General features: G+C 41.6%; 1 protein-coding gene and 1 long non-coding RNA gene across 7 annotated transcripts in view; both read right to left on the reverse strand.

Annotated features, from left to right (window-relative positions):
* Positions 1-7,100: 7,100 nt before the first annotated feature.
* LOC124184548 lies at positions 7,101-8,245 on the reverse strand. The gene is made up of 3 exons (XR_006871213.1): positions 7,698-8,245; positions 7,504-7,617; positions 7,101-7,235 (listed from the first exon to the last, which is right to left on the reverse strand). It is a non-coding gene; the product is annotated as an uncharacterized LOC124184548 (long non-coding RNA).
* Positions 8,246-9,508: 1,263 nt separating this feature from the next.
* The window catches only part of LOC124184620 (protein slit), a 199,949-nt gene continuing 183,540 nt past the window's right edge, over positions 9,509-25,917 (reverse strand). For 4 of the 6 annotated variants that reach the window (XM_046574544.1, XM_046574545.1, XM_046574548.1 and 1 more), the window contains 29 exons: positions 25,094-25,165; positions 23,839-23,982; positions 19,774-19,845; positions 19,393-19,464; positions 19,032-19,245; positions 18,794-18,957; positions 18,630-18,701; positions 18,470-18,541; positions 18,306-18,377; positions 18,072-18,215; positions 17,804-17,967; positions 16,378-16,528; positions 16,055-16,201; positions 15,889-15,960; positions 15,731-15,802; positions 15,476-15,639; positions 15,184-15,385; positions 15,036-15,107; positions 14,870-14,941; positions 14,672-14,743; positions 14,436-14,599; positions 13,912-14,131; positions 13,136-13,445; positions 12,815-13,028; positions 12,260-12,721; positions 12,002-12,187; positions 11,736-11,885; positions 11,405-11,544; positions 9,509-11,206 (listed from right to left, as the gene is read on the reverse strand). In XM_046574544.1, coding sequence (XP_046430500.1) covers positions 11,120-11,206; positions 11,405-11,544; positions 11,736-11,885; positions 12,002-12,187; positions 12,260-12,721; positions 12,815-13,028; positions 13,136-13,445; positions 13,912-14,131; positions 14,436-14,599; positions 14,672-14,743; positions 14,870-14,941; positions 15,036-15,107; positions 15,184-15,385; positions 15,476-15,639; positions 15,731-15,802; positions 15,889-15,960; positions 16,055-16,201; positions 16,378-16,528; positions 17,804-17,967; positions 18,072-18,215; positions 18,306-18,377; positions 18,470-18,541; positions 18,630-18,701; positions 18,794-18,957; positions 19,032-19,245; positions 19,393-19,464; positions 19,774-19,845; positions 23,839-23,982; positions 25,094-25,165 — 4,219 coding nt within the window. In that variant the 3' untranslated portion in view covers positions 9,509-11,119. The remainder of the gene's footprint in view (positions 11,207-11,404; positions 11,545-11,735; positions 11,886-12,001; positions 12,188-12,259; positions 12,722-12,814; positions 13,029-13,135; positions 13,446-13,911; positions 14,132-14,435; positions 14,600-14,671; positions 14,744-14,869; positions 14,942-15,035; positions 15,108-15,183; positions 15,386-15,475; positions 15,640-15,730; positions 15,803-15,888; positions 15,961-16,054; positions 16,202-16,377; positions 16,529-17,803; positions 17,968-18,071; positions 18,216-18,305; positions 18,378-18,469; positions 18,542-18,629; positions 18,702-18,793; positions 18,958-19,031; positions 19,246-19,392; positions 19,465-19,773; positions 19,846-23,838; positions 23,983-25,093; positions 25,166-25,917) is intronic. The other 2 variants (XM_046574546.1, XM_046574549.1) reach the window with 2 other exon arrangements.

Raw genomic sequence — 25,917 nt, forward strand, 5'->3', positions numbered from 1 at the left:
TCCGTGGTTCCTGGTTCATGCTTACAATAAATTATTTCAATTCGTTTTTCGCGCAACCTCAAATTCGATACCTGTCAGTCCGCTAATGAAATTTCTCGACTTCCAGGATAAGCGCTCCGTGGTTCCTGGTTCATGCTTACAATAAATTATTTCAATTCGTTTTTCGCGCAACCTCAAATTCGATACCTGTCAGTCCGCTAATGAAATTTCTCGACTTCCAGGATAAGCGCTCCGTGGTTCCTGGTTCATGCTTACAATAAATTATTTCAATTCGTTTTTCGCGCAACCCCAAATTCGATACCTGTCAGTCCGCTAATAAAATTTCTCGACTTCCAGGATTAGCGCTCCGTGGTTCCTGGTTCATGTTTACAATAAATTATTTCAATTCGTTTTTCGCGCAACCCCAAATTCGGTAGCTGTCGGTCCGCTAATAAAATTTCTCGACTTCCAGGATAAGCGCTCCGTGGTTCCTGGTTCATGTTTACAATAAATTATTTCAATTCGTTTTTCGCGCAAGCCCAAATTCAGTAGCTGTCGGTACGCTAATAAAATTTCTCGACTTCCACGATAAGCGCTCCGTGGTTCCTGGTTCATGCTTACAATAAATTATTTCAATTCGTTTTTCGCGCAACCCCAAATTCGATACTTGTCAGTCCGCTAATAAAATTTCTCTACTTTCAGGATAAGCGCTCCGTGGTTCCTGGTTCATATTTACAATAAATTATTTCAATTCGTTTTTCGCGCAACCCCAAATTCGGTACCTGTCAGTCCGCTAATAAAATTTCCATAACTTTAAAATCTTCTCATAATCTTTTTGGTAAAATATGTCGATAAAAAATTATACCAAACCTTACACATTAGTTTCGATTTGTTCTCACGCTGAAAATATTTATTAGTATTCGAGGTATAACCTGAGGTGGTTGAAGGTGGTCGGAGGTGGACGAGGAGGAGGACGAGGAGGACGAGGATTAGTGCTGGGTGAGTAAAACACTTTCATAATATTTGATGGCAATTGTAATTATATTTCGTCTGATATATTACAAACTTGTCACGCTTACAATAAATTATTTCAATTCATTTTTCGTGCAAGCACATATTCAGTAGCTATGAATAATCTTGTACAATTTATTATATTATTAATCAATTGATTAATTACATTAATTCTTACAAAATATTTTTGATGTGTTCCTATACTAAAAATATTTATTACTATTCCAGGTATCACCCGAGGTGGTCGGAGGTGGACGAGGAGGAGGACGAGCTGGACGAGGAGGAGGACCAGGTGGACGAGGAGGAGGCGGGATGGGTCGTGGGAGAGGACCTCTCCTCTCCTCAGAGGAGGGGAGGGGGAGGGGAAGGGAAGGGGGAGCGGTGGGCGGGGAGGGGGAAGGGACGGGAAGGGAAGGGGGAGTGGTGGGCGGGGAGGGGGAAGGGACGGGAAGGGAAGGGAAGGGGCGGGGCGGGTGGCGGGGAGGGGGGAGGGCGGGCAGGAGGGAGGGTGGGCGGGAGGGAGGGAGGGAGGGAGGGAGGGATGGCGGGAGGGAGGGCGCGGGGAGGGGGGGGGTGTACTGCTCTATTAACTGTAACGGGCTTGCATGAACATCCGTCCTCCACTCTCTCCCTCCCACCCGCCCACCCGCCCACCCTCCCTCCCACCCGCCCACCCGCCCACCCTCCCTCCCTCCCGCCCGCCCTCCCTCCCTCCCACCCTCCCTCCCGCCCGCCCTCCCCCCTCCCCGCCACCCGCCCCGCCCCTTCCCTTCCCTTCCCGTCCCTTCCCCCTCCCCGCCCACCACTCCCCCTTCCCTTCCCGTCCCTTCCCCCTCCCCGCCCACCGCTCCCCCTTCCCTTCCCCTCCCCCTCCCCTCCTCTGAGGAGAGGAGAGGTCCTCTCCCACGACCCATCCCGCCTCCTCCTCGTCCACCTGGTCCTCCTCCTCGTCCAGCTCGTCCTCCTCCTCGTCCACCTCCGACCACCTCGGGTGATACCTGGAATAGTAATAAATATTTTTAGTATAGGAACACATCAAAAATATTGTGTAAGAATTAATGTAATTAATCAATTGATTAATAATATAATAAATTGTACAAGATTATTCATTGCTACTGAATATGTGCTTGCACGAAAAATGAATTGAAATAATTTAATGTGAACGTGACAAGTTTGTAATATTTCAGATGAAATATAATGACAATTGCTGTTAAATATTATACGAATATTAATTAATTAATTAATGATATAATAAATTGTATGAGATTATTCATAGCTACTGAATATGTGCTTGCACGAAAAATGAATTGAAATAATTTATTGTAAGCGTGACAAGTTTGTAATATATCAGACGAAATATAATTACAATTGCCATCAAATATTATGAAAGTGTTTTACTCACCCAGCACTAATCCTCGTCCTCCTCGTCCTCCTCCTCGTCCACCTCCGACCACCTTCAACCACCTCAGGTTATACCTCGAATACTAATAAATATTTTCAGCGTGAGAACAAATCGAAACTAATGTGTAAGGTTTGGTATAATTTTTTATCGACATATTTTACCAAAAAGATTATGAGAAGATTTTAAAGTTATAGAAATTTTATTAGCGGACTGACAGGTACCGAATTTGGGGTTGCGCGAAAAACGAATTGAAATAATTTCTTGTAAACATGAACCAGGAACCACGGAGCGCTTATCCTGGAAGTCGAGAAATTTTATTAGCGGACTGACAGGTACCGAATTTGGGCTTGCGCGAAAAACGATTTGAAATAATTTATTTTAAACATGAACCAGGAACCACGGAGCGCTTATCCTGGAAGTCGAGAAATTTTATTAGCGGACTGACAGGTATCGAATTTGGGGTTGCGCGAAAAACGAATTGAAATAATTTATTGTAAGCATGAACCAGGAACCACGGAGCGCTTATCCTGGAAGTCGAGAAATTTTATTAGCGGACTGACAGGTATCGAATTTGAGGTTGCGCGAAAAACGAATTGAAATAATTTATTGTAAGCATGAACCAGGAACCACGGAGCGCTTATCGTGGAAGTCGAGAAATTTTATTAGCGGACCGACAGCTACCGAATTTGGGGTTGCGCGAAAAACGAATTGAAATAATTTATTGTAAACATGAACCAGGAACCACGGAGCGCTTATCCTGGAAGTCGAGAAATTTTATTAGCGGACTGACAGGTACCGAATTTGTGCTTGCGCGAAAAACGAATTGAAATAATTTATTGTAAACATGAACCAGGAACCACGGAGCGCTTATCCTGGAAGTCGAGAAATTTTATTAGCGGACCGACAGCTACCGAATTTGGGGTTGCGCGAAAAACGAATTGAAATAATTTATTGTAAACATGAACCAGGAACCACGGAGCGCTTATCCTGGAAGTCGAGAAATTTCATTAGCGGACTGACAGGTATCGAATTTGAGGTTGCGCGAAAAACGAATTGAAATAATTTATTGTAAGCATGAACCAGGAACCACGGAGCGCTTATCGTGGAAGTCGAGAAATTTTATTAGCGTACCGACAGCTACTGAATTTGGGCTTGCGCGAAAAACGAATTGAAATAATTTATTGTAAACATGAACCAGGAACCACGGAGCGCTTATCCTGGAAGTCGAGAAATTTTATTAGCGGACCGACAGCTACCGAATTTGGGGTTGCGCGAAAAACGAATTGAAATAATTTATTGTAAACATGAACCAGGAACCACGGAGCGCTTATCCTGGAAGTCGAGAAATTTTATTAGCGGACTGACAGGTACCGAATTTGTGCTTGCGCGAAAAACGAATTGAAATAATTTATTGTAAACATGAACCAGGAACCACGGAGCGCTTATCCTGGAAGTCGAGTTTCACCGCGTACCGGACCCGAAGCGCGGGATCCGGGAGGTTGAGAACCCGGTGCTCGAAATACGTAGCGGACCCGAAGCGCGGGATCCGAGATGTTGAGAACCCGGTACTCGAAGTTTGCGGAGCGCGACTCTCAACCGTCCGCTCTACTGCGCGGTTGTTACCCGACTGAGGAACTCGGCTAGCCGATTTTAGATTGGTGACGTCACTTTCCGAACATCCGAAAATTCAAACTTTGGTTTCGAACTGTAATACTAGGTATGATGATGTATGATGTATGATGTATGATGTATGATGTACGATGTATGATGTATGATGTATGATGATATGATATGATGTACAATGATTTTAGTGTTCACATTTCATACAAGAAATACACACTTTATCTGTCTTGCCGATTCCAGACTCAAGCGGCCAAGCCCTTCGATGGTCAGCCGTTGACTGAAGATATATCCTTCAGTTAACGGGTCAGCTGATAACGCTGCCGTTCTGCGACAGTTGGATGATGAAAAATTTTGCTCGTATCTTTCAAATGTGTGTTAAAATACACTCGAAGTGTTAAGAAGCTTCGTTCTTTCTTTCCCTATCACCTTTTTAGGTCTTTAAATCACTACGCAGCGTTAAATACCGTCTCATATACGAAGCATCCATTTCATCTCGTTCAAAATTAGCGCATCCGTGATGTATTACAGTTACTCTGAATTTTTTTCCATCCGAATACTTTTCGAAAAATAAATTCTGCTCCTCCACCCAACGCAGATACTTCACTTGCGACCAGCTAAAACAGCGTTTCGATTCTATGCCCATGAAAATTCAAGATCGAAAGAGCAAATGAAAAGTTGTTGGAATAATTATGAATACTAATGTTATGGAATACATCGAGTGCGCGTCAAATAGAATCCCATTTCGAAATGAATAATTCTTCTCTTTTCATATCATAGCTAATCCAGTAATATAGGTAAATAGGATGGTTGGAGGTGGTCGGCGCTGGCAGAAGGTGATAGGGGGTGGTCGAAAGTGGCCATTGATGGTCGGAGGTGGCAGGAGGAGGTAGGAGGTGTTCGAAAATGGTAGGACATTTCATAAGTTAAAGTCGACGATGATCCGGTGCATCAATTTTATCGTTACAGATTTTCGTTTCCCATGAGGCATAGAGTATTCAACAACGATAATGCAGTCCTTAAAATTCATCATTCATCTCCGTCTGGAAAGCTAATTCGCAAGGCGTGGTATTCTAGATGTGTCAAAACTAAGCTAGCGGCACGTGTTTGCATTATTAGAAAAATACCCGTACTCTACATACACTGTTTCTAATCTTTTGCTACATTTGGTTTAATCCCCATGCTTCCACAGCACGAATAGTCGGAAATGTTTTTGATTATCCATAATAAAATAAGAGAAGTAACAAAGGTTAAATTTATTGTTAAAGCTCCAATGAATACATCAAACTGCGGTCGAATTCATTTATTATTTGCACATGACCTCTGTACATTTGATAAATTATTTCTAAATACATTGAAACATATGTATTTATAATGAATATCATGCAATGGGCTGTGTAAACTATAAACTATAATTTCTATCAAATAGCTGCTTTTATGTCAACAGGGTTTTGGGACTCAGTTAAGTTGGATCTAGATTTTTGCCATCGTATGTAGGACATTGGGTTACAAGAACAAATGCGAATTACGAAGAACTCCGTATTAGAGATAAGGATATTTTAGTTCAAGTATACCTATACACAGAAATCCGTATGTGAATATACTAAAACCTCTGTGTATACCTCTCTGTATATAGTATAATATATATAGTATATAGATTATATATCTCTGTATATATAATAATTGCCAAGAAATTAGAAACACTCACAACTTGTCGCAAATAGAGTAAAACGTAAGGTTAATAATATACAAATTACACAAGCGCACCATAAAACGTGGCAAGGGTAATCCTAGTGCAGTGATTGTATAAACTAAAGACATATACATTTACATGTACATGATATAAATTAATAGTCTAGAAAAGAGTATTTAGAGAGCTTATCTAATTCCGATCTTGTCACAACAGATCAGTAACATAATCAATATACGGTTAAAGCTGTATTAGCTACATTCACAATTAGAGATAATATTTTTTATCCATTTTTAAAGTTATTTAATTTCTTGTACAACAATTTTTCAAACTTCACCGCAAAATGCCCAACGAGTTCTCGTAGTGCAAATACGAGTCCAATTACCTTACAGATGGCATTACATTGATTTTTGCCTTCTCACGTCGAGTTATAAATACAGAGAAATCTCAATGAGAGCTCATTTCTATAAGATTTATTGTAGTGCTATATTCGTAGCTGTACCTGTTATTCTATATTATGTACTGTCCTTAATTTCAAACACACACCACAACAATGGCTGAAAGCACAATGGCAAGAAGAGAGGAGCAATCTGCATCTTAATAAATCTTTTCTTCTTTATACGTAGCACAGCGATGTCACGTCGGAGGATATGTACTAGTGGATCACTAGGTGGGGCACAGAACTGAAACATAATTATGTTGAAAATCTTCAACATCTCTTACAGAAAGTAGGTACGTTGCCAGACCTTATATACCAACAATGAATATTCATAGAGGCTATATTCATAAATACTTACAAAAGTAAGCTAATATTTTACCCGCAATTGCTCATTACTGATAACTTGATATGACAATATCCCCTTCCCGCCCCTCCCCACCCCTCTCACGTCCCACCCCGCCCTACCTACTTCTGCTCCTACTCCTACTCCTACTCCTAATCCCACTCTAACTCCTACTATTCCTACTTCTACTCATATTCCTACTCCGAGTCCTATTCCTACCACTACTCCTACTTCTACTCCTATTTCTACATCTTCCCCTGATCCTACTCCTGATGCTGATTCTACTTCGTCAAATATTGTAAAAATGTTAAACTCACCGAGCACGAATCCTGGTCCTCCACCTCGTCCAGCTCGACCACCTCCAACCACCTCGGGTTATTCCTGGAATAGTAATAAATATTCTCAGTATAGGAACACATTAAAAATATTGTGTAAGGATTAATATAATTAATTAAGTAATTAATAATATAATAAATTTTACTAGCGCATTTATATCTACCGAATTTGTGCTTGCGCGAAAAATGAATTTAAATAATTTAATGTAAACATGACAAGTTTGAAATATTTTAGATGAAATATAATTACAATTGCCAAATATTACAAAAGTGTTTTACTCACCGAGCACAAATCCTCAGCCACCTTCTTCTCCTAGTCTTCCTCGTCCTCCTCCTCGTCCACCTCCGACCACCTCCAACCACCGCCAACCGACTCCAACGACCACCGCTTACCACCGCGGGTTATACCTCGATTCCTAATAAATATTTTCAGTAAATATTAGATCACATCGAAAATATTGTTTCAGGATTCATATAAGTTTTTCATCGACACATTTCACCAAGAAGATTATAAGAAAATTATAATAAATTATAGAAATCTCATTAGCGCATTGATAGCTACTGAATTTGGGTTTTCGCGGAAAGTGGTTCGAAATAATTTATCGTAAACATGACAAGTTTAAAATATTTCAGATAAAATACAATTACAATTGCCATTAAATAATATAAAGATCTGGTACTCACCGTGCACAAATCTTCGTCCTCCTCGTTCTCCTCCTTGTCCACCTTGATCACCCGCTACCACCCCTAACCACCTCCAACGACCACCGCTAACAACCTCAAGTTATACCTCGAATACTAATAAATATTTACAGTATTAAAACGGATCAAAAATATTGTGTGAGAATTAATATAATTCTTATATTGACACATTTTACCAAAAAGATCATCAGAAAATACTATCAAATGAGCTACGGAGCGCTTGTCCTGGAAGTCTAGTTCCACCTGGTAGCGGACCCGGAGCGCAGGATCGAGGAGGTAGAGGACCCGGTACTCGAAATCTGCGGAGCGCGATTCTCATCCGTCCGCTCTACTGCGCGGTTGTCACTAGACTGAGAAATTTTGGCGGTCGACGATTGCTATAGATCGATAACGCCGAGGGAAAAAAATATTTGGGTGACGTCATTTTCTGAACATCCGAGCATCCAAACTTTGGTTTCGAACTGTAATACTAGGTATGATGATGTATGATGTATGATGTATGATGATATGATATGATGTATAATGATATTAGATTCTCCATTTCAGACAATAATACGCACATTATCTTTTCTGCCCGTCCAGACTCAAGCGACTAGGCCCTTCGATGGTCAGCCGTTGAACAAGGATTCTTCAGGTCACGGGTCAGCCAATCACGCTGCCATTCTGCGACACTTGGATGATAAAAATTCTTGCTCGTACATTTTAAATATGTGGTAAAATGTACTCGAAGGATTAAGGTGCTCTATTCTGTCTCTCCGTATCAAAAAAAAAAAAATCGCCGTCAATCACCTTCTTCGGCTTTAAATTAGGACATCTAGACTCTCATATCACTTACACCGTCGTCGCTATATTACATTCATGCAAGCATTTCGCTCATGCTTCTGAAGAGAGAAGCCATGTCCTCCAGTCACATATCGCTGTACCATAAGCTTACCTCACACAAAAAACCTCAACTTGGGTGTAAATCCGCACCGTCAACTCGTACATAATGCTTATTTCCCGTAAGAAAAAATTTGGGGGTTGTTTTCCGTGAAGGCTTACACACAGTTGCAGTTTCATGTTCATGTCTCAGTCCGTATTGTACTGCAGTTCCTGAATCTGGTTTTTACTCCACACTCTTAGGTCAGGCTAATCATTGTCTGCGAAAGACGAATGCATGTGTTAAAGAGCATTCACTGTCATAAAACGTCGTATTCACATTTATTCATTTTGAAACTAAATTTAATTCGTAACTCCATTTGTAGATTGGTCGAAATTTGGGTCCTACCGGTCAGTAATATCTAATGTAAGACCTATCTGCATCAACTATCATACGACTATCTATTATATCTAACGTGACGTTTTTTTCAATAGAAAATAAATAATATATATATATATATATATATATATATATATATTTGCTTCCGTTTTTGATAATAATAATATGACGAGTAGGTTGTTATTTCTATCATTATTATCATTAAGCTTATTATTGTTGCTTGTTATATTATTGTTAGTTATATTGTTCTTAAGTTCTCAATCTGGATGTATCATTCACGGTACATTAATTGTAGACAGATTATGTGCTTACGTAGCTAATAATTTCATGAAATGATAATATTATATTTCACAACTGAGTTCGAGATCTTCAGTAATTACAAATATAAATGTATAATATAGGCATGTTTCGTTACAATAGGAAGTCGGAATTTTTCTGTCTGTATTGTTATACCGCTGAATGACTTGCCATTAAAAGGATTTTTAAGGTGCATTCTGATGCGTACTCAGTGAAACTGTAGGATTGGGCTCGATCAGCGTAACGATTAAGCTCACACATGCAAGCATTGATTGTCGAGAAAACCGAGCAAGGTTGATCGAGAAAAAGCCATTTCCGTTTTAAGTCGATCTCGAAAAATATTGGCAGTGGCTTTCGTAATTAAATATTCAACGTTTATCTTAATCGTTACGTTTCCAGTTCTATGCAAGTGTGAAGAAAAGGGTTTGTAAATTAATTATCAGTTCTTTTATTACAGTAATTGAAATTCTAAAATATCATGTATAAATATATGCAATGGAATGGCAAGCCATGAAAATTATTCGTACCTTACAAGTTACAGCATAGTATAATTACAAGGGATATCTTATCGCTATCAAAATGCTTCATCAACTACTAATACATGTACTAAGTATTGAGGAAAAACCAAAGTGAAGCACGACAAACTTCTGCCCTTTGAAAAATAATTTCCAGTCCTATAAAACTGCACATCAGAAAAGATCATTCGCCTATAAAATTTTTCTTTGCTAGGTGGCTTAATATTCATCGGTATAATTGATAAAGTATTTCGCTAGCAGAAGATCGAGTCTCTTATATTCATATTTATATATGTATATATATATTTTTTACTTTGTCATTAATTTGTTCCGAAGATCCAATTTTGATTCATGATGTAAAGATGTACGAACAGACATTAATTTTTTTCGAGAATCATAGCGTTTCAGTCTTCAGACTATTTGTTACGATTTCGAGTGTTTACAGAAAAAAATGTTTGCAGTGTTTAAATTTGAAATAAATACTTTAATTATATACTTGCGTGTAATACAATGTATAAAATTTGGCGTCACGCGGTCTTACGGACTTTTAATTTACATAACATATTTATTATTTTATAGGTATACTGATCTTTGAAGAGGATGTGTCCGTGTGTAAGAACTGTTGTACGTAAATTAATTACATATATACCAATGATTATCATAATTATTATTTTCTTACTCCGATACTATAGTTTCAAATAGATAAAATATACTTGTTTACAAACACCTCGATATTATATAGCCAGCTCTGCCACTGGTCTATAAATTAATTTTTTTCATTTAGCACAACTACGTAATAACCGTACGAGCTATTGTATATAATATAAATATTGATGAAATCTTATCAAAAATTGTCTATTCGATTATTATTTACGCCCAACGCAGCATTCATATTTTATATTTGTATAATATCTATGTATAATATGAGAATTAAAAATCTTGGGAACGTAATTCCTATAATAATTTAAAAATCAAGAAGAATTTGAAATTTGTTCACACTTTACAGTCTGCCATACAGTATACATTGCAACATCATCGTGAGAGAACTGATCGTTTGCGTATGAGGGATATTTCGTGGGAATTACAATTACATTTCGTTACGCACACAGTTTCTACGTGTACATGCGTTAATTTTATATATAATTTGAAATACTATGTATATACCTGTATATCTGTCAAAACAGATCAAGTTTGTTCTTCTTCTGTTCCTGTTTATTTATTTATTTATTTTTCTTTTACCTTTTAAATTAGTCCACGTGTTCGTTACTTATTACACCCAAAATTTAATACAGTACGTATATAGTTTATGCGTATAATATATTCAATAATACATATTATCACACTGAGCCAGCTGTGTGTCCATCTAGTGTACCCCGCACTTCTTCACTGATTCACTTTATTGATTTATTTATTATTAATTATCTTGGTTGCTGTAGCTATTTGCTTTCAAACTTGGAGTCAGAGGTTGCATTGTGTACCTTTTTTGTATTTAAGTGGTCAATATTAGTGCGTGAGATGTGCGTTGTGCCTAGTAGCACTTCCGTGTGCATGCACACTTGCGCACTAGGTCCACGTCCTTCGTGTACCGTGTACCATCAGTGCAAATTAGACGGACCTGAAATCACAATCAGATCCAATTAAATGATAATTCAGAAAGCGTTTATATTTCGATATTCAAAACAGAAACTGCATCTGAGTCAATCTTCCGAAACGTTTTCTGCGATGATTCCTTCAATAAATGTTCTTGAAGTCATGTTTTTTTTTTCCAACCCATGCAGTATTCCATATCAATAAAATATATATATATATTCACCTTGCGTCTCTTGGTTTTACGCGGTCGGCAGCAGGAGTTGCCGCAGCTTCCCCAACACTTGGCTAATTTAACCGGCCGTCGGCTGCGACATCCATTTTCGCTGTAATATTCTCGAGTGTGTTCTTTGCGACATGTTGGTGCTGTAAACATGGCAAAAATTGTAATTTGTCATGCTCCTAAGTATGTTTACAATCTCTCATTGAACCGTCATTTTCCAACGCCTAGTACGCGAATGAACACGTGAAGAATAATGATACGATATTTATGACGGCATGTACGTTAGTGCCGTTTTAGTGAGATACTGTCATGCGAGATCTTATGGTTGCTCTACCTTTTTCGCAAAATAATCCCTGCCACCCTGCTTGGCATTTGCAAGTGTATCCGTTTAAAAACGGATTTGGAACACACTGCGATCCTTTTTTACACTCGTGTCCTGCGCATAGATCGCTCACTCCTGTGCCTGGTGCTGATACGGCTATGTCTGTGAACATGAGTTGAAATGAGAGCTTTTCCGTACAACCGGCGTGAGGTTGTATTCGATAAATTATTGGCTCAACTCCGATGTGGATAAATATTGTGATAGCTGAATTTATTTACCAGAATGCTCACGACTAATTTGTTCGTTAGTCTCTTCGCTACTACTGATGATGTCTCTAGTATCGGTGCTACTCGCCTCATCAGCCTCTTCTTCGCCAGAAATGCAGCCTGGTGTAACCTTGTTTATCTTTACTGCGTTGCTAAAGTCAACGAGTTTGTGGTTGATCCACATTTCCGATATACAGCCTAAAGAAGACGCGGAGAATGATTAAATGTGACAATTCGTTGTGGGAATTGAAAACCTGAATAAGAGATTACCTTGGAAACTAGTCGTGTTTCTCAAATGGAACTCGGTGAATGCGACGCCGGCAGTCTCTGGAGGAACACCACCAATGAACATGGACGTGGTCAGCTTCAGATAGTCCCTTGGTCCCTCGTTGATGATGCTCCTGGCAGTTCCGCTGTCGACGCTCATAGTAAAGTTCTTTTTAATAGCCAACAACTCGGCCTTGTGCGGTTTTCCATCAGACACCATTTCGTAGCTGTACATTGTTGAGGTCGGGTAGTTACCGACATCGTATGACACTCTGACACGGCCGTTGTACAATTCAACAGCAATGTGTTCCCCATTCTGTCCGTCGTAAAGCAGAACTCCATTCTCGTTAGTCGTGGTGAACACTATGGTCACGTTGGCTTCAGGCCTTGTGCGAAGTGGCTCAAGCTCGACCAGCGAGCTGTTATCCACAAAGCTCAGACTTGTCAGGTACTCGCATCGTTTTCCTGGTTAAGGTGGGGAGAAGGATTAATTTTGCATCCCAGCAAATGAAACACTAAAACACGGTGAGTTGTTCGGGTCTCAATGGGTATCCTTACCAGTATAACCGGGATGGCACTGGCAGAGGTAGTCCGCGGTGGAGGCAGGGGAGGGTTGAAAACAGACACCGTGAAGGCAATCGTGATGAGCACAAGGACTCGTTTGAGGATAGAGCATGGCGATTGCCGGCGCCACTTCGCAATACCTCCCTTCAAACTCCCCCGCGCACTTACATTCGTAATTGTTTATGCCGTCGATGCAGGTTGCACCATTCTGAAAGAAGGTTTCACCGTGACGATACGTATAGCGACGGCGCTACTGTCCGAGTGTACATGAATCATTAAACGTATAACGCAGGTGAATATCTGAGTGTATCGTACCTGGCACAGATGATTAGCGCAATCATCCAGATTGTTTGAGCAGTTAAAGCCCGAGAATCCGAGTGGGCACTCGCAGCTGTAGTGGGTTTGGTGGTCGACGCATCGACCTCCGTTCTCACAGGGGTCGTGTCCTTTTGTGCAGAATGGAATTTTCTCTTGACAGTATTCTCCCATGAAGCCCGCGGTGCATTGGCATCTGTAGGCCTGAACCAGGTCCACGCAGGTCGAGTTGTTCGAACATTTGTTTCCCACGCAGTCGTCGATGTTGTTCTCACATCTGAGGCCCCCGTAACCGGAGGTGCAGTCGCAACTGTCACACATTGACTGAACGTCAATCAAGACATTGAGCCCAAAATTGGATCGCGGGTGATCCGCTACCAACCAAAACCTCGTCCTCTAATTTCAAACTCAAACCTAATGGGCTACCCAAAAAGATCTACCAGCTACCTACCAGCTACGGACCAAGTTCTACGTATTACAAGTTTCATGTCTTCGGATTCCATTCGATAAATTTACCTATAGAGTAACAATCGTACGTCCTCCACCGATTTGTGAGAACAAGAAAAGGTTCGAACAAAAAATTGGGGATGCTACGTGTAAAGATACTGATAGGCGTTTCACACGGTAAATCGTAGAAGTAGAGAAAAATGATAAACTAACACTGTGAGAGGAAGACAGCGGCAGTATACATGTAACAGAATATTGTCCTACGTACAATCCTTACGTTTACCCTGGCACAAACTACTTAAGAATAGAATCACCATGGACATAGTTACCTGAATCTTCCTTCCTCCAGTACTTTGCAAGTTCCGGAGTTCCGGCAAGGATTTCCATAGCACGCGTCAATTTTATACTGACACCTGTCCCCGTGATATCCTGGTGCGCACTTACAACGAAATTCTCTATCGGGTAGCGTTTCGCAGAAACCTCCGTTCTGACAAGGGGCCGTGTAGCACATGTCGCACTTGGCCAGGACCTCGGCTGGCTGCTGTTTTGCTGCACAGAAGATAAGTCTAAAATTAATGAGCAATTTGAGTGCCATTCTAAAAGGCGGGCCAAAATAAACAATATTACAGATTTAGAAAATGGAATGGAATGTGGACTACTTCGATATTTGGCAAGATACTTCAGCTATCGCTAAATATTTTCTCACAATCTCTGATGGGTACAATCGTATTGGAAGATTCAATCCCCCCCTCCCGATTTGCGATCGTTAAATTCGAGTACAAGCACGTTTTTTTTAGCCCCAATTTCAACTCTATCCCCTAAATCGTTAGTGATATCTTTATATAATACTTACTTTTACATTGGAAGGCGGATGCTGGTGTTGACAGAAGCAATTTATCTTTCATACTGGGTGGATCCATGCATCGAGCGATACCCGGCTCGACGTAATCCTTTTTCACCCAATCGGCTAACCATCTCATGCTGCAGTCGCAGTAGAGTGGATTTGACCCAAGTGCCCTAAAAAAGTATCAAAATGGATTGGGATCTGAATATTGTTTAAAAAGCGTGTGGTAAGACAAGGATACTCACAGGTGGGTGATGGACTTTAAATCCTCGAAGGCTCCCTCGGAAATAAGCGAGATATCGTTACCGTGGAGAGAGCTGAAAGGCATCAACTTATTTTCAACATTTTCTATGACATGTATCTTTGACAACAGTAATAATTATATCGTCAATAATGCACATTGCATATCTGAGAAAAAGAAGAGGAGAACCAGAACAACTTACATTATTCGGAGGGATTTAAGTCCTGCAAGAGCGTTGCGCTGCACACACTGCAGTTTGTTGTAACTTATGATTCTGTAACATCACAACGAATGACAAGAGTTGAGAAAATGGTGCCAAACTGTAATTTACAATTGGTACATACAAAGAAGCATTTGATTAAACTCACAGCGTTGAAAGTTTCGTCAGATTCCTGAACGTGTCGTTGGATAACATGCCTATTTGATTGTTGCTCAGGTCTCTGTGGGAAAGAGAAGCAAAAAATCGAATGAATCGCGAGATTTAGTCATTATTGTCAACTTCACAAGTATACTCACAGCCTTGTCAGCGCTCTGAGATGGTTCAGCCTTTCAATTTGAATGGTCTTAATGTCGTTCACATCCAAGTAAAGTTCGGTAGTTTCCGGTGGAATTCCACGTGGTATTTCGGTCAAATGTGATCTCGAACATCTGACAACTGATCCAGCGCAGTGGCATTGAGGGGGGCAATATTCATCGCCAAGGCACCCGATGCTGTCACCTGTGGAACAAGAAACAGCCATTGCAATTCGTCGGTTAATTCAGTATTTATCAGTAGCGAAACGAAGAGTCTAAAGAAACGCCGACTTACTGTTGCACTTGAACTCGTGTTGAGGTATGTCCTTGATGATCGCGTCTTTCAATCTTGGAGGATCGTGACACCGGCCGGTTATGCCCTGAAGATCGCGCCCTCTGAGCCATTCGGCAAACCACGATAAGTGGCAATTGCACGACAGGGGATTTCCTTGAAGGTCACTGAAAGAAAAAAATTTTAAAAATTTGACGACCTGAAGGCTCTTGCCTTTCTGACAGTTGAGTGAAGAAAAGGGCAATCTTGAGAACTCACATCGTATGAACGCGTACTAAGCTGTCAAACGATCCGGGCATCACGCAAGTGATCGCATTTCCGTGAAGATTTCTGTAATAATAAATTCGGAGAGTCTGTTAGATGAATTATCTCTTAAACTCCTCATCAAAGAAGATCTGTAGTTTTGTTGCACTCACAGTGTTTTCAAATTGCTCAGACCGGTGAACATCTTGTTGTGAACTTCTCTCAATCTGTTTTCGGACAGCAGCCTGAAATAATGTGAAACGTCATTACTCCAAGGCTGCGATTGGCGAGATGCAAGTCACGAATTTCTTCGCGTCGAACATGACATGTTATACTCACAAATCTGTAAGTTTGTTAGACCCTTTGAAGGCCGAAGCTTCGATACGGGATATTTTGTTTCTCCTCAAATCCAAATGCTGCAGCTCTGGTAATTTCTCGAAAATTCCGTCCGCCTTGATTTTATCCAAATCATTGTTCCCAAGTAACCTGTGCGGCGGTAACGATCGTGTTTAGTATTTAAAATGGACAAATCAGTTCTGTCATCAAGGTCACGGCGAAATCGTTAACTTTCGTTAATGAGGTATTTAAACAATCGTGTACATGAACCTGCGGTACATAATATCACGAACGGCCGATTTTTCGAAATTTTAAAAAATACTCACAAAGTGGAAGTGTAAATAGGGATATCCTTTGGAATCGTTGTGAGCTTCTTATCGGAGCAATCGACTGTAGCCCCGTTACATGTACAGGGTGAGGGACAAGAGCCTGGTAAGACGCATTCACCAGCTCGTTTTGTCAGGAGTTCTTCGTCACCTGTTAACGACATTATGTATACCATAATGCAACATTCGATTGAAATTGCCTGCGCTACTCCTTGCAGTATGTACCAGATCATTTGCGATGTACGACTCGATAAATGGGAGACGAAGCTACATGAGCGATGTTATGATTATGAAATGTAACGCCGTTTATGATGAAGGGTGATTGTCGACACAATTTTGCTTTGAAAACTCTACAGTTAACAACGACATTTTAATTTTCTCCGCACATTGAAATTGGTTTTTGAAAATTTTGGCCTGTTGTTCATAATTATGAAGTCTAGTTAACAATAAGTCAATTAACTTCAACTTGTATTATTTTATTGATCTTTGCAAAATTTCAAGAAACACGAACCACTGCAGTTGTATAATACTCTCAAGAATTAGATAAATTCCCTGATCTAAGTGACGTGTATAATTAAATATTACTACACAATCTGTTTTAAGATATATTTACATCAGATTATCGAGTTATAGCCTACCAGTAGGACAGAATTGATTTCTTTCTTCTTCTGTGTCATTATTTTTTGAAGACAATTTTGTAGTTGATAATGACAATTGAAACTATGAATTTGATGAAATAGTCTTTCATGCTGTGTTACATGCAACTTTACCTTGAAAGTTCCGCACATTTATAGAATTCTTACTTATTTTATAGAATTCAGAACTTCGCTCTCGGACTACTTTTGAGAATTTTGTAGCAAGTGGATATTACTGTTGTTTGTTTTTTCATCTAACGCGAGGCACGCTTCAATTATTTTACTTTCAAACTGTACGACGTCATGCACGTCGATGATTTCATTTATCAATCGCAAATTAATCATGAATAATACCAAATTATAGTAAATGATGATTAGTCGAGATAATTTTAAAATGAAAATTCAATTCGAATTTCGAGTTCAATTCATGATAGCAGTTATACGCAGACTATGCTCACGCAAAGACACGTGCCTCGCCTTATAACTATACCTATACCTATATCGTGGAAAGGTAATGTAAGGTGAGTATTGCCGATTCTGAGAAAAATCGATATCCTCGATCGCCGTTGACGAATACTTTTATTTACGTTCAAGGAGCTTTGGCCATTGATCGCAAGTCAACTTAGTCATCAAATGAACGAATTTCTCAGAACACGCAAATGTGGCTGGTGAAAGAATGATCAGATTACATCGAGCATGCCACAAGCTGTTGGTGCACAGTGCGAAGGAGGTACCAACCTGAGTCACCCTGTCGAAGTAAGAAGAGAGATTGAAATTTGATTCGTGCTTACCCTTACATTTGAACTTGTCGTCGCGCAAGGCATCAATTTTGCGACGGTATATTCGCTTGGGTGCCTCGCACCTCGCCCCCGACGTCTCGACGGGATGAGCTTGGAGGTAGATGTTTAACCAGCGCAAATTACAGTCACAGATGATTGGGTTGCGAGCCAGATGTCTGGGGGATTAATTCGCGTGTTAATCTAATCATTCTGAATGCACGGCGTGAGTCTACGACGACATGCGGCAATGAGAAATGAGAAGCATATTCGATATACTGACAGTGTCTTGAAGCTTTTTAGGTTCGCAAACGTTCCATTTGCCAGGGACTTTATCTTGTTCGAATACAAGGACAGCAAGGTCAGGCTCGTCAAATCCTTGAAGAGGTCCGTTCGGATGCACGATATCTCGTTCGAGTTGAGCAACCTTTAAGAAATCAGCAAGATTATGGCTACAGTCTCATGAAGTCTCAGGTATGATCGGTTCCTTGCGTACATTTCGTATTTTTAGACTTACAGGAGCTGCAGATTTGTGAGTCCTTGAAACAGTCCTCCCGGAAGCTCGGATATCTTGTTGCCGTAAAGAACCCTGGAATCGTGATGTACGTAGATTAAATCAAACGACTCCAATGGTGATTGAATTGAAAAGGAGAGAGATATGAATCTATAAACCATACTCACAGCGACTCAAGTGCCTTTAATCCATGGAATGCGTCTGCGGCCAGTTTCCTAATTTTATTGTTGCTCAAGTCACTGCAAGAATGAAGAGTAACATTATTTTACGACTGGTTGAAGTGCAGGATGTGAGAAAAGGAAAAAAATCGACAGAATCAATTCTCACATTCGTATCAATTTTCTGTACGGTGAGAAGGCCTTAGACGGTATCTCCGTGATGTCGTTTTGTTCCAGACGTCTGAAAGTAGAAGAAAAGGCAACATTGTATGTGAAAACAGTCCGGATCGAACTAGCGCCAATTTTAAGGTAATACCTCGAAATTTAACTCACAATTCGGTAGTGTCCTCGGGCAAATGAGTGGGAACTTTGGTAAGAGATTTTTCCCTGCAGTCAACTATGCCGTTGGAACATCCACAGGGATGTGGGCACTGAGGTTCGGCGCTGCATTCCGAATTGGCGCGTTCCACCAACCCCGGACACTTGAACTCGTGTTCCTAAGTACGAATGAAATTTTATTGCCAAAAATCACGTACTCTGCCTCGACAATTTTAAATTGCGATCAACTTACCTGCAGGTCAGCCAGGCTGTGCCCCTTTAAATTCGCAGGACTCGCACAGCGGGTGTGTTGACCCAGGCGAGGGTAGTTTCGCAAGTGTCTGGCCATCCAGGCCAGATGACAATCACAGGCTAAAGAATTTTCCCCGAGGCGCAATGTTCGCAGTCGACTCAATCCCGACAGCATTTCTTTACCGAGGGTCACCAGTTTGTTGTTGTTCAACGTTCTGAAAAGGGGAAGTTAATCGTTTGGCTATGATTACGGTTGCTCTCAAATTTATACCGTCAATGTTCATAACCGAAGAATCTGGTTCAACCATCCATTTTCATTCTCTAAGTCTGGCGAACTCGAGCCAACTTTTCAATGTACTTACAGTATTTCTAAGTCCTTAAGTTCTCTAATGGACGCCTCGTCGATACAGGTCAGCACGTTGTTATCCAGAAGCCTGGAAAATGCGAAAGAAGCTGTAACGACGAGTTTTACAGACAACCTTTTCCCCTACAGGTGAATAAAAATTATCGGTAAATCCCTGCTGGTTCCTTGGACCCATGCTTTCTGCGTTACCGGGTCCCGGGAATTTCACCCAACGGGAACTGTAATGCTGCAGTGTGCTAAGGGAGAGAGGTTTCGACTGGAGAATACTTTTGATCTATCAACCGTAGCTCAGGGCTCCTTTTTAATATACATAGCAGGAATTGACCGAGAATAGTGCGATACGAGGTACCGATACGGTATCGAATTTGTCAATACTTACAAGTGCTTGAGGGCTGAAACTCCTCTCAAAGTCTTCGGTCCAAGCATCGCGATTTGATTGTGGCTCAGGTCCCTGTAACAGGAACGACGATTCATATCCGTACATTGAATGCGATTCTCAATGATTGAATTTATTTTTCCCCATGCAGGTCAAGCGGATGAAATATACGGTCGATAAGGTACTGCGCGTAATACGGATTGCCTGGTTTCCGAAATGCAATTTTATACTCTTTAGTACGGTGTCCTCGATACCGTGAAGGATCTTTAGTAAATCCCAACTCCAGCCCGCCCCAATTCAACTTGTCCATGTCTATCGACACACCGTCATTGCGTTCTTATCAGTATTCTGTTATCCCGCAACGATAGTCTCCTCGTAAAACGTGGGGTATTCTGAAAATACTTTACGACGTTTGTGCTGGTGAGAAAGTTGAAAATAGAAATATGGGGTCGCCGACTGCTTAAAGTGAAAATGACATAAAACAGGAGCAGTTTCGGATCGCGTGGAAAACAAGTCGAATAGCATGTGTTAGACGATGGTACATCGCTATGCGTAGGTGCTACTTCTAGTGCAAATATAACAACTGTTTTTCAAGATGGAAAGGTGAACGATACCATCGTCTTTACTCTCTGATTTGCGGTAAGAAGAACGTAAATAATAAGCTGTTGCTGACAGACAGGCGTGATCGATGAACGGATACCCGTGTTTTATTTAAGTAAATTCCAATCTTCGCTTTGCAGAATTTAGTTTCCATTCAGCATTGCCGGTAAGCAACGTTTCGCACTGTAAATCTTGCTACGCATTTATGCCCTGAGTAATGGACTGCGGTGGAAGAGGGCATTGCTTATCCCTCGATATAGCAGATAGTAATTTAGCTCCGATCGATCTCGAGTCCAGCGTGATTTATGCCATGCAAAACTGTGACGACCTTTGAAACCGACTATGTCAAGAAACTCCGTTTAAAGCTTAATAATGTAGAAAAGCTGGCCCTGAGCGCGTATCGATCGATAAATCTTTATTGCTAAGTGAACGACTCGCCTCACTTCGTGTGTCACGACTTGGTGAACTTTGTCACCCTGGCGTCTCAACTTTGGCCAAACGAGACCGGCGTAAAAATCAGAGAAGGTAGAAAAATGAGATTAGGCATTACGGATAGACGTTGCTGCAGGTAATTGGAGAACGAGGAAATCGGCTTTACAGCCATGGCGAATAACGAGGCGAGGAGAGACCACGAGACTTCATTACTTATTGAATTAATTAATTAACTAATCGGCATCAAAAGGCCAATATCAGAAATTGACGGGGATTGAATTCGGCGATCGATAAACCATTTTATATCACGACTAAAATTAAATCCCAAGCAAGGCGTCAACTTTCTTTCATCGCAGTATTCAGACCGGAAAAATTGACGTTACGGATTCGGAGCGAGACTTTACATGTTTCCACACCCCGTGAAAAATTTAAAGTGATAAATGGATCCCGTTGCGGTCAGCAACAAGGAATTCGACCCGTTCGATATTCGGCGAATAATTCAACACTCGGGGTGGATGGAACAATTGGGTGCAATTTGGTGATTTGATTCGAGCCGATGAAAAAAATTAGGGCAATCACGGCGTCTTGCATCTGTGTTGGCCTTTAATGCCGGGCTGTCGGACAGCTTGTCCAAACTCTCGAGTGCCTTGGCCGTCAGGTTGAACCTCGGCCAGCATATAATTACAGATTGAAAGATTCAGCCAATGGGACGGTCATCGCATAAGACCGGCTCGACCGCGGGTCAGTCTTCCAAGTTAGCCTATCATTACAAACGTCTGGTTAGCGCGGGGCTATCCAGCCAACTTCTGATGGGAACTTCATGTATCATGACACCTGTCACCCGCGTAATCGAGCGAAGGACCGTAAAATCCAAGACGGATAGCCAGGAGGTTGCGAGCTTTGGAACTGAGGCCAATTAACACGGCGATTGACACATTGGGTGGCACGGTGGGTTAATGAAATTTGGTCGAATCGATCGGCGTTATATAATACAATCCGGCTTACTGTATTAACGGCAGGATGTCTGACCAAGTCGGCACCGAGCTGGACGATCAATCGAATTGCACGAATAGTCGGCAATCCACTTTGCGAGGCTCTGAGAAAGTTAGATCCGTTGCCCCGTATGAATTATTCAGTGTTTTTCATAATTTACCGGTAATGTAGGACAAACTTGCGACTAGCCATTGCTGCAACAATCGCAGGGCACTGCTCTCATCACGTTACAATTTTTCCCTCACTTGGGCGTTTAACCGCTGTACGTTTAGCCGTTACAACATGTAGGTGCCGATGCTACCCGATTACAATGTCCAGTCATCGGTTGTTTAAAGCTTAGCAAGCGGATGCTGAATAAGGCTTGAAAATTGGGGGCGGTGGGGGTTGGCGGGAAACTTTTTCGCACGGTCATCTCAATCTGACGGAATTATAGAAGGAGTGTAACAGCTCAAGTCAAAATCGAAGGGTGCAGGTGCCACTTGTAAACCCACGGCGAGTGAAGTGACGGACACGAGGCTGGAGTTAAAGTTGAGGTTGAAGCTGAAGTTGATGTTGAAGTTGAAGTTCGCGGCATCGTGAGGGGAACGAGCCGGAGATCCTTGTCCGGTTCTTCATCCATCATCTCACGAAGTACACGGGGTGCAGGCGGAGGTTCGAACGTACAGAGAAAGGTTACGGCTAAGGTCGAGTTGTAAATGGAATGGGCGCGAAATAGAACTACTTGGAAGTTTATGCTATCCAGATGAAGGGGTGCAGAGGTGTGAAGATAGCGGTTCAAGAGCCTCGTACGTACATCGGTCGAATACTGAGGACGATTTTAGGAGAGTATATATTTAGGAGAGGCGGGGATGATGTTCAGGAATGTAATTGGAGAAAAGTGACCGGAGGATATTTATCGATATGCGGGGTTTATTTTAAGGGTAAACGTTCAACCGGGGGAATATAATATCGTAACATACTCGTATACCGATCAAAATTGACGTTCGATTGAATAACGCCCACGTCGAACGAGATCAATTCAAAAGGATCGAGAGTGAATTTGTATAAAATATGTAGGACATAATAAAGTGCGTGTATTTTATTTTCACGAAAAGGGACGGTTATTTATTAGGTAAGGTAACCCGGGTACTACGTATAACCTGCTAGGGTAAAATAAGGTACGTTCCAATCTCGGTAACAGGAAACCAAATCGATCCCTGTTTACGTCATCGTGAATTTCACAATAAAGCCTTTGGAAAAAGTTTTCTTTTTATACTTTCAACGGGAGCCGACTCGCAGCTGAGAAACGAAGGAACGCACGACTAAGGAGAAAAAAAGTTTCTTCTGGCTGTAGGTAATTTCACGCCTAACTTGTCAGCAAACGAGATACACGTGCGGATACATGCGCGAGTGACAACAGATTTATAGAAACGGAAGGAATGCACGTCGAGGTATGAAGTCGGCGGAAAAATTACACCGCCGATTCTCAATTTTCAGCGTGCCTTTTTAAACCTCGTTGCATTCTTTACCACAAAAGTACAAAGTACAGGGAAGCAGTTCGAAGTTCCCGGTGTCACTGTCTTACCGCGAATGCGGCCAACTCTATGCGACAGACACATTAACCATTCTGGTCGTGAAAAATGAATGTGCAGTATCGACCTCGGAACTGGTACGAAGGGCTATGCAATATTAAATTCATCGAGGCGAAACACGTGTCCCGTACAATTTTCCTCGTTTATACACAGTCGTTACCGTCGCGTGACCGAACTATGGGATTACAACTCTTGGCTCGTCAAACTACAACTTTGCGACAAGCTGTTTTTCACCTTGTCCGCTTTTCGATTGGTTTTCTTTATCTTTATCCCTTTTTCCGTTACTAAGCCACTCCTGATTTTTTCGGTCGTCTGGATACGCTGGCTGTAATTTATCCTGCCGATCATATCCCTGATAATTCTTTTCCCTCCCAACGCCAAGTTTTCAGACCATCCGAAATACGCGACTCGAGAAAAAGCAAAAGTGGGCAAAACACAAGCAGAGTATATAAGCGTGTACACGTGTACTCACAGTCGTTTGAGGTTCATCATGTTGCTGAAGAGAAGGTCTGGCAAATATCGTATCTGGTTGTTGTTAAGCCGGAGTTTCTCGACGCCGACGAGATCCTGGAAAGATCCTCGTTCGATGGTGTGTATTTGGTTACTGGAAAGTTGCCTGCGAACGAATCGACAAACACAACATCGTCAGATCGTGGGACGAGCGCAAGTTTGAACTTACGATATGGATGTAAAGCACAAAAGGAGCCATCTATGATCTGACTGCAATTTCCGTGAAACGTGAATTCGGGGAGTGAATAATCGAGATCGGATCGGTTAAACGTCTCCCGGTACCGCGTAACCGCGCTATCGGTCAGCTTTGGCATGCACGATGAGAGGAAACTGCTGCACCGGGTTCTGGCTTCGGTGATGTACGGGAACAGAGTCGGGTTCATACGTACGTATAAGTTGGCCACCTGTGGCGGTCCGGCCATTACGAGGAGCGAGTGCAGTAACGGCGAGAACGATAAATGTTCGAGATCGTTGTGTACCTGCAGTACTCTCGCAATTGCGCCGGACTGCGCGGCATTGTCGCAATTAAAACGGTTAACTGAATTCCGGATCCCCGGATTACGAGGGTGGGATCTCTGCCGTAACCTGTCGTGATGCGAATATTTTAACCGATGCAAATTTTCCGCGAGTTACGAGTCACATCTACTCTCTCTCTCTCTCTCTCTCTCTTTTTCTCTCTTGTCGAAATTGGCGCGGTAATTTCTCAGGGATAGTGGCGCGGATTATCAATCAAAACGGTGCCGTTTTCTGCCGGTTCGTAGGCGCTAATACCGGGATTTCTCAAGGCCTTGAACGAAAGGCACGGAATTCCAGGAATGGTAATGCCGTTCGTAAGTTGGATGGATCGGATCTCTTGGTAATCTTAGGTTCGGGGGGCGATTAATTACTCAAAGCAGGAGCTGATGTATTGCTAGTCGCGGTATCCTCGAGGGGTGCAGCGGCGGGGCTCCGGAGAACCGGATGGATGAGAGACGGCCAGTGGCGCAGAAATATCTTGAGTGCTGCCAGATGCAGGCTCGCCAATTTATTTGCTTCCTCTTGTAATCAACTTCGCGAACGAGTTGATCTAAAATTAAATTTTGAAAAAAGGAACGCGCGCGGTTCGGCTTGTGCTTGGCAAATCGAGAGTGAAAGCGAGACGCTTTAAGAAGTGAATTCATTCGATTCTATCGCGGATGTGCTTTCGCGATAAAAATGAAAATTGGATGAATACTCACAGTACATGCAGCGTGGCCATGTCTTCGAAGTCGGTTTTGAATATTACGGAAATGTTGTTGCCCTGAAGATCCCTGAAACAGAAGATAGGATAAGATGAGATTTGAGATTAGCATAACAGGATCGAGGAATCTTGTGATTCGCTTTTTAATTCCGGTTTCTCAATTACACGTCAAAGATCTCTTTGAAGGCTGGGATAACTTTTCGTCAACCAATTAAACTTTATATCGCGTGTATACGTATACATATAAACGTATATAAGGTATTGCAGGTTGGTATTATACAGCGGAAGTTTCAATTATGCAAAAATATTAATTTCCTCAGGTACAGAGAGAGAGTGAGAGAGAGAGAGAGAGAGAGAGTGGAGGCGTGCTGTCAGATGCAGCTGGACTTCGTTGGTAGGAAAAATCTAAAGAAATATTAATACTTTCTTAAATTCTCTCCTCTCTTGTATGTACGTACCGTTCTTTTCTCATCTCAACGGCAACTAACTAGTCACCGTTGTATACCCTGACTACCACCGCCGGTGAATTCCTATTTAACAATCTTTTTCTATAACCTCAGCAGCTGTGACGCGTGCCGGTTTTTGAACTATAAATTTAATTCCAGCTAACTCTAGCGCTGAATATTTCTCTTCCTTAAACTAAGTAGGATCTAAGTATATAAACTTGTCACTCGTATTTCTACGGCAGTTAACCGTTAAGGGATCTAATAAAACAGGATAAAATTTTCCAGGACAGTCTCGGTGCTCTCCAGGATTAAACGTTATTTCCACTTTTTATCCTTTGTGTTATATATTTCCTTCCTTTCGAGCACTGGCGATGAC

Source organism: Neodiprion fabricii, chromosome 6, assembly GCF_021155785.1.
Source record: "Neodiprion fabricii isolate iyNeoFabr1 chromosome 6, iyNeoFabr1.1, whole genome shotgun sequence".
Taxonomy (NCBI): domain Eukaryota; kingdom Metazoa; phylum Arthropoda; class Insecta; order Hymenoptera; family Diprionidae; genus Neodiprion; species Neodiprion fabricii.